Source organism: Chrysochloris asiatica, unplaced genomic scaffold (genome assembly GCF_000296735.1).
Source record: "Chrysochloris asiatica unplaced genomic scaffold, ChrAsi1.0 scaffold00076, whole genome shotgun sequence".
In the NCBI taxonomy this organism is placed as follows: domain Eukaryota; kingdom Metazoa; phylum Chordata; class Mammalia; order Afrosoricida; family Chrysochloridae; genus Chrysochloris; species Chrysochloris asiatica.
The window spans coordinates 10,406,264-10,416,455 of NW_006408594.1; the positions used below are offsets into that span (position 1 = coordinate 10,406,264).

Sequence of the window (10,192 nt, forward strand, 5' to 3'; positions counted from 1 at the left end):
ATGTTGTTAAAAATTAAATGGAACACGTAAAGATTGATAGAATGGTGTAACCACTGTGGAAAACTGTCTGGTGCTGTATTAAAAAGTTGGAAATAGAAACACTGTATGACCCAGAAATCCCTTGACTTGGTATGTGTCCTCAGCAAATATGAGCTGTGATTTGAATAGATACATGTACAACTATGTTCACTGAAGCACTATTTACAATAGCAAGAAGATGGAGAAAGCCTAAATGCCCATCAACAGAAGAATGATTAAACAAACTTTGGTGCATACACACAATGAAATTTTATGCAATGTTGAAGAATATCAAAGAATCTGTAAAACACCACACAACATGTATGAACCTGGAGGACATTGTGATAAGTGAAATTAATCAATCACCAAAGGACAAATATTGCATGAGACCACTGCTGTAAAGAGGTAAAAGATTTTCTTGTTAAGTGAAACATTCTGTGATGGATACAGGGAGGGTGGCAGGTTGGGGAAGGAAATAAAAGTGGATAGAGGTAAACACTGCGAACTTATGGTGCATGGAGTAGATTGCAATCATTGTAATGACACGAACTGTATAATTGGTTGAATGTGGGACTGATAATCTGTTCTGAAACCTTGACTCAATTCACAATAAACAATAAATAAATAAATAAAAACATTGTTATCCTAGGGGCTAGTGAGCTGAAAATGGACATTTTATGTCAGGAGGGAGCAGTCGCTGGAGAAGGATATCATGTTTGGTAAGGTGAAGGATCAGAGAAAAAGAAGAAGACCCCCAACAAGATGGATTGGCCAAGTGGAAGCATTGATGGACTCAAGCGTGGCAACAGTAGTGAGGTTGGCCCAGGATCGGGCAGTGTTTTGTTCTGCTGTGCACAGGGTCGCTATGAGTTGGTACTGACTCAATGGCACCTAACAACAAGAACAATCATATGGAACACACAGGAATTACAATGACTACATCTGTGGGAAGAGACAATGGAGAAGCTGAAATGTCATCAGCCAAAACAAGGTCAAGGACCTACTGTGGAACAGATCATCAATTGTCCATATGCAAAATCAGACTGAAACTGAATAAAACTAGTCCTTGAAAGTCAAAACATGATCTTGAATATGTCCCACCTGAATTTAGAGACCATCTCAAGAACAGAATTGATGCATAAGACACTAATGACCAGAGACTTCTAGAGTTGTGGCATGACATCAACAATATCATACTGGAAGAAAGCAAAATCTCACTCAAATAGAAAAGACCAAAATGGATGTCACAAGAAACTCTGAAACTTGTTATTGAATGTAGAAAAGCTAAAGTGGATGGATGAAATAAAGAAGTAAAAGATCTGATCAGAAATTTTCAAGGGGCAGCTCAAGAAGACAAAGTATTATAATGACATGTGCAAAGACCTGGAGTTAGGAAACCAAAAGGGAAGAACATGTTCAACATTCTTCAAGCTGAAAGACTGAAATAAAAATTCAAGTCTTGACTTGAAATACTGAAGGACTCTATGGACAAAGGAGCTCTGGTAGTGTTGCCATTACAAATCGGGCTGCAAGCTGCAAGATCAACAGTTCCACGGGCGAAAGATGAGCCTTTCTGCTCCCATAAAGATTTACAGCCTCAGAAACCCTATGCAGAGTCACTATGAGTCAGAACCGACTCCATGGCACATAACAACAACAACAACATGGACAAATTATTGATTGATGCAGAAAGCATCTAAAGAAGATGGAAGTTACGATACCAAAAAGCAATAGTTGATGTTCAGCCATTTCAGGAGGCAGCATATGATCAAGGACCGATGGTACCGAAGTAAGAAGTTCAAGCTGCATTGAAGGCATTGGGGACAGGGGGAAAGATATAGGAATTGACAAAATACAAACTGAAGAAATCTCAACAAACTGACGCAGCACATGAGGCTGTCGCTGGTCTACAAGATATTTGGAAGACAGCTACCTAGCCAACCAAATGGAAGAGATCCATTTTTGTGCCCATTTCAATAAAGGTGACCTAAGAGAATGCAGAAGTCATCAAACAATATAATTAATATCACATACAAGTAAAATTTTTCTGGCAATAATTAAAAAGCAGTTGCAACAGTACATCAACATAGAACTGCCAGACATTCAAGTTGGATTCAGATGAGGACTTGAAACAGAATATCATTACTGACATCAGATGGATTTTAGCTGAAAGTAGAGAAGACAAGAAAGATGTTTACTTGTGCTTTATTGACGATGCAAAAGTTTTCAACTGTGTAGATCATGCCAAACTATGCACAACATTGCTAAAGTTGTCCTGGTGGTGTGGTGGTTAGCTTGTCTGTTAACTAAAAGGTAGGCTGTTCAAACCCACTAGTCACTCCACAGGAGAAAGACCTGGCAGTATGCTTTAATGAAGATTACTGCCTAGAAAGGCTATGTTGTTGTTGTTAAGTGCCATTGAGTTGGTTCCGACTCAGCGACCTTGTATAGGGTTTCTGAGGAACAGCTGATGGGCTTGAACTGCTGACCTTGTGGTTCGCAGTCCAGTGCTGATTCTACAGCGCCACACCAGGAGAAACTCTATGGGGCAGTTCTATCGTGTCCTCTAGGATGGTTATAAGTCAGAAGGGATGTGATGACAGTAGGTTTGGTTTGGTGGATTTGATCTTTGCCATCACCACCCATCTGGAGTCCTGGTGTGGTGCTGTGGATTAATGCATTGGACTGCAAGGTTGGTTTGAACTGCAAAGTCGATGGTTCAAGTTCACCAGCTGCTCCTTGGAAACCCTATACAGGTTCACTGTGAGTCAGAACCAACTTGACCACACTTGGCAACAACAACATCACCATCCTTCCAATTATGCTTTGGAGAAATGTCTGACATAAGGCATTCTCATTTGGTCTGACTTGATGTAAATTTAGTTTCTCTCCCTGAGATACTCATTTCCATATCCATGTCCTTAATTTTCAAAGTGGGTTTGAGTGAAGTTTTTGTCTCTTGGAGGAAAAAATTTAAATTGCTTGCTTAAGAAAAGACTGAGTACTCAATCGAAGACTGGTTGGGCAGCTTCCTACCTAACTTTGATTTTTTTTTTTTTTTTGCCCCTACATAAATTTACAACCTGGGATCTGGAAAAATACTTGAATTTGTTGAATTGCAAACAAGAAACTGTTGACAAATAATGAGCAACTAGTCTTTATTGATTTTAGTGATCAATATTATATTCCTTTTGCTCAATGAGGCCATTCTCAATTTTGTGAACGATTCATCATTTAGTGGTACTAATGGAGACATTGGAGAGGAGAGGAGTAGGAAACTTTATTCCCTACTCTGACCATCACCCTCTGGCTACCTTTAATTCAGAGCTACTTGAGGAAGACAAGCATGCTGTTGTGTTCAGCTTGAATTTCCACTGAGCAAGAACCCATAGAACACAGAATGAGTAGTTCCTTTTTCAAATTCTGCTTTTTCCAGCTTAGACTCCAGCCAGACCTTGTCTCCTTTCTCCAGTTGCAAGATGCAGCTTCCTGAGACTTGCTCATGGCTGTTCTTAGCCTCTGCTTGTTTGTCTCTCACCTGGATGCCATTCTTTATGAGTGCCACCCTGACAGCATTCTCTACCAGTACAATGTCAAAGCCAAAGTTGTATACACCGGGGACAATGCAGTTGAACACTCCAGTGGCCAGGTCAAAGTGGCCTGGATGGTTGTACAGAGCTTTCTGGAAGACTATGGGCTTGGAGGGCCCAGGAAGGGACCCGCTCCACTTTACAGAAAAGGCAGATTGGGGAGGTGGACACTTCATAATAGGTCCAGGCAAACCACGCTGTCCTACTGGTCCCGGTATACCTGGGAATCCTAGACAAACAAAAAGAAGAATGATTTCAAGTTTTTGCTTTTCATAGTACATGCATGGATTTCTTCTTCCTCTTTGCCCTTTTGCCCTTTTCATCTCACTTTCAATAATTCAGATTAAGCATCACTTATTCCAATCTCCTCTATCTGCTTCAGACTTGCAAAAGTTCTCTCTCTTTGCCCTGGAACACTGTGTCTGGTCATTTACTTTTACCATAATCAAAGAGAATTACCACAAAGAACTGTAATCATCCCTTATGTGGCTTGTCTGTTTGCCTAGGTTGGAAGCCAGGGGTTAACTCAATTTTTGTTTATAAACTCAGTATCAATGAGAAAAGTAATGTTCAGTTGATGAATGAATAACTGAATGAACAAATGCAGGAATTGGTCTTTACACATGTCTGGCTACATTTGTGCCATAAGGCTGAGAATTAACTGTCACCACTGAGAGTGGGGAGTCCTGGTGTAACGCTGTAGGATAAGCACTAGACTGCTAATGGCAAGGTTTTTGTTGTTTTAGGTGCCATTGAGTCAGTACTGACCCATAGCGACCTTATGCACAGCAGAACGAAACACTGCCTGATCCTGGGCCAACCTCACTACTGTTGCCATGCTTGAGTCCATCAAATGCTGCCACTTGGCCAATCCATCTCATTGGGGGTCTTCCTCTTTTTCTCTGAGCCTCCATCTTACCAAACATAATATCCTTCTCCAGCGACTGGTCCCTCCTGACAATATGTCTGAAGTATGAGAGACAAAAGCAAGGTAAGTGGTTCAAATTCACCAACCACTCCTCAGAAACTCTACTACACAGAGTTGCTCTCAGTCAGAACAGGCTCAATAGTACTTAACAATATCAACAATTAAGAGGAAAAAGAGTCTAGTTGTGTAGATGGTTCAAACATTTAACTGTGAACTCAAAGGTCACCATCTTGAACCCATCAGTCACTCCATGAGAGAAAGATATAACAGTCTGCTTTCATAAAGACTTATAGTCCTGGAAATCCTATGGGAGCAATTCTCCTTTGTTCTATAGGGTTTCTATGATACGGAGTCAGCTTGGTAGCAGTGGGTTTATTAGGAGGGAATTATCCAGAGAAATCCAGAGATCATATTATGCCAGGACTTAATAGGAACTTTGAGTGGTGATGCCCAGTTCTGCCTGCTTATTAGAACAAGCTGGGGAGCTGTATACCTTCCCATGCCTTGGCCTCACTTCCCAATTACTCAGGGACAGATTACCCTGTGGAATTTTAGAACCAAAATCTCTGGATGGATTCTAGGAGCTCAATTTTTGTATATCCATGGTTGGTTTTGATGCTCAGCCAGGTTAAAAAACATTGCCTTAGAGACTCAGAACAGATGTTCTGAACTGATGGGTTCTTCATATGCACTTAGCCCAACACACTTCTGAGTAGGATGACAAGAGAACCAAATGACAGTATATCTGCTGACCTATATACCTGGAGCATCACTAAGTCAACTTCCCTTTCCATGTACATGGTGTGATAGCAATGTGAGTGCTCTACACTACACACACAGCAGGCAAGCAGAGTGGTAGTTGTAGGCCTCAACGTGTACTGTACATCAAATGTATCCCAAGAACTAACTGATTTTAATGTTCAGATATCTTGAGAGTCAGAAGCTGTCACAGTAGATGAATCTGATGACTCTTTAAAATTGAGCAAAAGAGCTCATTTCGCTCTTGCCTCTATGATCAATATGTTCATCAAGTCACTTAGGTTTCACTGAATCTATGAGTATTTCAATCAAAGAGAAGGTAGGAAATGCTGTTAGAGAGAGAGAAAGGATTTTATTATTCACCTTGAATGCCAGGTGGCCCTACAGGACCGATGGGTCCCATAGGCCCTGGGGGTCCTCTAGGTTCACAGGGTGATTGATCTGTAGATGTGACATCAGCTACAAGTAATGGGACAGATAGGGCCAATATCCAGAAACCTAGAGTGAGAAAAATGTGGATAAAGTTTTAGACAGTTGGGAGATGGTTTTGCAGCTCTTAAAGGAATAGTACTAGCAACTTAGTCAAGGGACAACCACTTTCACAAGTCAAAAAAAACCCAGTGTTATTTTGTTCTATAGGTCCAATAAGTGGCACATGTGTCAACGTTGGGATCCATTCAGAGGTAGTGAGATGAGGACTTGAAGTTAAGATGGCTTCATATTGGGTATAGCAAAGTTTCAGGAAATTGGCTTGTTGTTTTGTTGTTCGGTGCCATTGAGTCAGTACTGACTCAGAGTGACCCTATACACAACAGAATGGAAAAACTGCCCAGTCCTGCACCAACTTCACAACTATTGATAGATTTGAGCCCACTGCTGCTGCCACTGTGCCAATCCATCTCGTTGGGGGTCTTATTCTTTGTTGCTCACCCTCCACTTTCCCAAGCATGATGTCCTTCTCCAGGGACTAGTCCCTCCTGATAATATGTCCGAAGTATGAGAGACGAAGTCTGACAATCCTGGCTTCCAAGGAACATTCTGGCTGTACTTTTTCCAACGCAGATTGGTTTGTTCTTATGGCAGTCCATGGTACCTTTAATATTATCCTCCAACACCATAATACAAATGCATCAATATTTCTGACGTCTTCTTTATTCATTGTCCAGTTTTCACATACGTATTGAAAATACCATGTCTTGGATCAGGCGCACCTTAGTTTTCAAACTGACATCGTTGCTCTTGAACACTTTAAAGAACGTACAGCAAATTTGCCTAATTTAATACATCATTTGACTTCTTGACAGCTGCTTCCATGAGTGTTGATGGTTGATCCAAGCAAAAATAGAATCTTAGACAACTTCAATCTTTTCTCTATTTATATACTTGTTATTCATTGGTTCATTGGTGAGGACTTTTGTTTTCTTTATATTGAGGTACAACCCATACAGAAGGCTGTGGCCTTTGATCTTCAACAGTAAGTATTTTAAGTCCTCTTGGCTTTCAGCAAGCAAGGTGTATCATCTGCATATCACAGGTTGTTAATGAGTCTTCTTCCAATTCTTATGCTATGTTCTTCTTCACATAATTCAGCTTCTCAAATTCTTTGCTCAGCGTACCGATTGAATGAGTATGATGAAAGAATACAAACCTGTTGCACATCTTTCCTAACTTTAAACCATTCAGTGTTCCCTTGTTCTGTTTGAACAGCTGCCTCTTGGTCTATGTACAGGTCCCTCATGAGCACAATTGAGTCTTCCAGAATACTCATTCTCTGCAATGTTGTCCATAGTTTGTCAAGATCCACACAGTTGAAAGCCTTTGCATAGTCAATAAAGCACAGGTAAACATCTTTCTGGTATGCTCTGTTTTCAGACAGGGTTCATTTGACATCAGCAATGATATGACTCTTACCACATCCTCTTCTGAATCTGGGCTGACCATCAGGCAGCTCCCTGCCAATGTCCTGCTGCAACCATTTGTAAATTATCTTTAGCAAAATTATAGCTGCATGCGATATTAATGATGTTGTACAGTAATTTCCACATTCCGTTGAGTCATCTCTCTTTGGAATGGGCACAAATATAGCTCTCTTCCAGTCAGTTGGCTAGGTGATTGTCTTCCAAATTTCTTGACAAATATGATTGAGTGCCTCTAGTGCCACATCAATCTGTCTAAAGGTTTCAGTGTGTATTCCATCAATTCCCAGATCCTTGTTCTTTGCCAACACTTTCAGTGCATCTTGGACTTCTTCCTTCAGGATCATTAACTCTTGATCATATGCTACCTCTTGAAATATTTGAATGTCATCCATTTCTTTTGGGTACAGTGACTGTGTATTCCTTCCATCTTCTTTTGATGCTTTCTGCATCATTCAATATTTTGCCCATAGGATCCTTCAGTATTTCAAGTTGAGCCTTGAATTTTTCTTAAGTTCTTCCAGTTTGAAAAATACTGAATGTGTTCTTCTTCTGGCTAAACCATCCTATTTAAACAATGATATACTGACACTCATGCAAACATCAGGTGAACCAGAGTCTCCATTCATTTGTTTAGCAGTTATAGTTAATTAATTGGTTTGAATAGTCTTGTTCCTATGACAATTAATTACCTGCTTTGCCCAAGTCTTATTTTATGTCTAACTGTTATATCCCTATGGGTTTGGAACATAGAAAATGTGTGATGCAGAATTCTTTGATGGTGAGTGACTCAGTGCATATAGACAACTGAATTAGTCAATTGCTCTTCTCTATAACACTAAAGAGTTTTGTTTCATGCAATACCAAGCTTAATAAGACAAATATTCTTGCATTCTATACGATTCTATGAATGAATTTGTTATATTGTACAATTTGCGGGACTGTCAGATCCTTGAGACCATCATTGCTGAAAGTTCTCTAGATATTCAACAGTTGATCTTTATGGATTGCAAATATAAGCAACAACTATAAAAAGGTATCTCAGGAGATGCAATCTAACTTTAACATGGTCTAACATATATACTCTTGAAAGTAGTTGTATGTTGGTCAGTTGATTGCGACTTAGAGTGTCTTGAAATGTTAGCTTATCAGTCAGTAACTCTAATTTTTAGTGAATGTCTTCAAATCTAGAGACACCATTGATTTCTGCCCTCCTCTTTTCTTTCCCCCTTGCATGATGACTGACCTTATTTTCTGATTCAAATGATGCTCCTCCAAAAAATGAGGGGATGAACATGTCTTGAAAGTCAGAGCAGATGGATTAAAATCCTGGCTTTCCTACTGCCAAGCTGGTGACCTTGAACAAGTCCCCTAACTTTGGGGCCAGCTTCATCTATAAAATCATGTTGTAAGCACCTACCTACCTTGTTCAAGTGTTGGAACATTTTGAAGAAGATTATGGATTCAAATCCCCTGCAAGGATGTCTACAGGAAAGTTCATATTTCTTAAAAGTTTTTTTCTTGATGATTCTATTCTTTATGCTACTTTCCAAGGACTATGCTATCTAATTTTCAAACTGGGGCAAATGCTATTTCCAAGAGTTTTGACAATCTACCACATGAAACCCAGGGGCACATCTTAAAAAAAAAAAAAATCTTAAAATGGTTATGAAAATGCCTTGCACTTTTCAGCATGTTCCATTGTTCACATTTGCCAATCTCCTGTGTGAATAATAGAGGGCTTGATATTATGTTTAACATGGTTAGGAAGGAGAAACTGAAGTCTAGAAGAGGATATGATTGTACTTCCTTCAGGTTTTCATCTTTGAGAATTGAACCAGGGCTGAAATCCACATTTCCAGATTCTCAGGTGATTTGTCCTTTCAGAAAAATATAGTAGTAGGCAGACAACACTTCTTGCTCACAGTCCCTGACCCCCCATCTCATCTCAACTGTTCCCAATACATGTGGTTGTTAACTGCTATAGTCAGTTCCCAACTCATGGAGACCCCAAGCACATTGGAACAAAATACCATCCTAGACTGACCTTTCTTGGTGATCCGTTGCAGATCAGATGGTTGTGAGCCATAAAGTTGTTGTTGTTTGGTTCTGGAAGTAGAGAGTCAGGCATTGTTTCCTAGTCTGTCTTTGTCAACACACTCTGCTGACACCTGTTCAGCATCATAACAACACAGAAGCCTCCATTGACAGAGGGTTGGTAGCTGCCCATGAGGAATCTAAGCTGGGTCTCCTATATGGAAAGTAAGAATTCCACCACTGAGCCATCACCATCCTGGCGTGGAGAGCTCTGTTGATGATTGTCTTCTTACCTGTGCTATTCCTAGCTTCGAAGTTTAGTGTTTTAAACATCGGGGTAAAAAACCTGATAAATTCATTCCTCTACCTAAAAGGTCTAACAATTTGAGTCCACTCAGAGGCTTCTCAGAAGAAAGGCTTGGTATCTAATTCCAAAACACCAGCCACTGAAAACCCATGGACAACAGTTCTACAGTGACATGCATAGGGGAGGCCATGAGCCGTAATAGATTCCACAGTAACTGATTTTGGTTTTGTTTCCCAATACACACTCACGCACATATTCACACATGCACACACAAAACATACTGTCAAAGCTTAACACAGAATTTAATTCCTATAAGGCTCTTCACTAACCATGGGGAAACAATTTATTTTGCTGAGCTCATAATTGCACTGTAGTGTGGTGTCTCCATACGATTAGCACTGGACTGCGAACCACAGTTGGTGTTTCAAGCCCACCAGCTGCACAGAGGCTTTCTGCTTCTGTGAAGATTCAAAGCCTTGGAAACCCCCCTGACATGGTCGCTAAGAGTCAGAACTGACTCCATAGCGTGTAATAACAGTAACAACCACAATTGCATTATTTTCATACAATGAAGGGGCAGCAAATGGGTTGTAAGAGTAAAACTTGAATTGAATTTCTGATAGGAACATTGTTGAGG

The 10,192-nt window shown here is 40.2% G+C and overlaps 1 protein-coding gene across 1 annotated transcript; it reads right to left on the reverse strand.

Annotated features, from left to right (window-relative positions):
• Positions 1-3,376: 3,376 nt before the first annotated feature.
• Positions 3,377-9,581, reverse strand: LOC102841356 (protein HP-25 homolog 1-like). Its single transcript, XM_006865289.1, has 3 exons — positions 9,542-9,581; positions 5,659-5,793; positions 3,377-3,828 (listed from the first exon to the last, which is right to left on the reverse strand). The coding sequence occupies exons 1-3, from the start codon at positions 9,579-9,581 to the stop codon at positions 3,377-3,379; spliced, it is 627 nt and encodes a 208-aa protein (XP_006865351.1).
• Between the last annotated feature and the right edge of the window lie 611 nt (positions 9,582-10,192).

What these genes read in the sequence shown, in the direction of transcription:
- LOC102841356 (XM_006865289.1), bottom strand. Translation starts at nt 9,581, where the DNA reads ATGTTTAAAACACTAAACTTCGAAGCTAGGAATAGCACAG. An exon ending in CGAAGCTAGGAATAGCACAG is followed by an intron (nt 5,794 to 9,541) that starts GTAAGAAGACAA and finishes TTCTCACTCTAG; the next exon opens with GTTTCTGGATATTGGCCCTA. An exon ending in AGGGCCACCTGGCATTCAAG is followed by an intron (nt 3,829 to 5,658) that starts GTGAATAATAAA and finishes TAGGATTCCCAG; the next exon opens with GTATACCGGGACCAGTAGGA.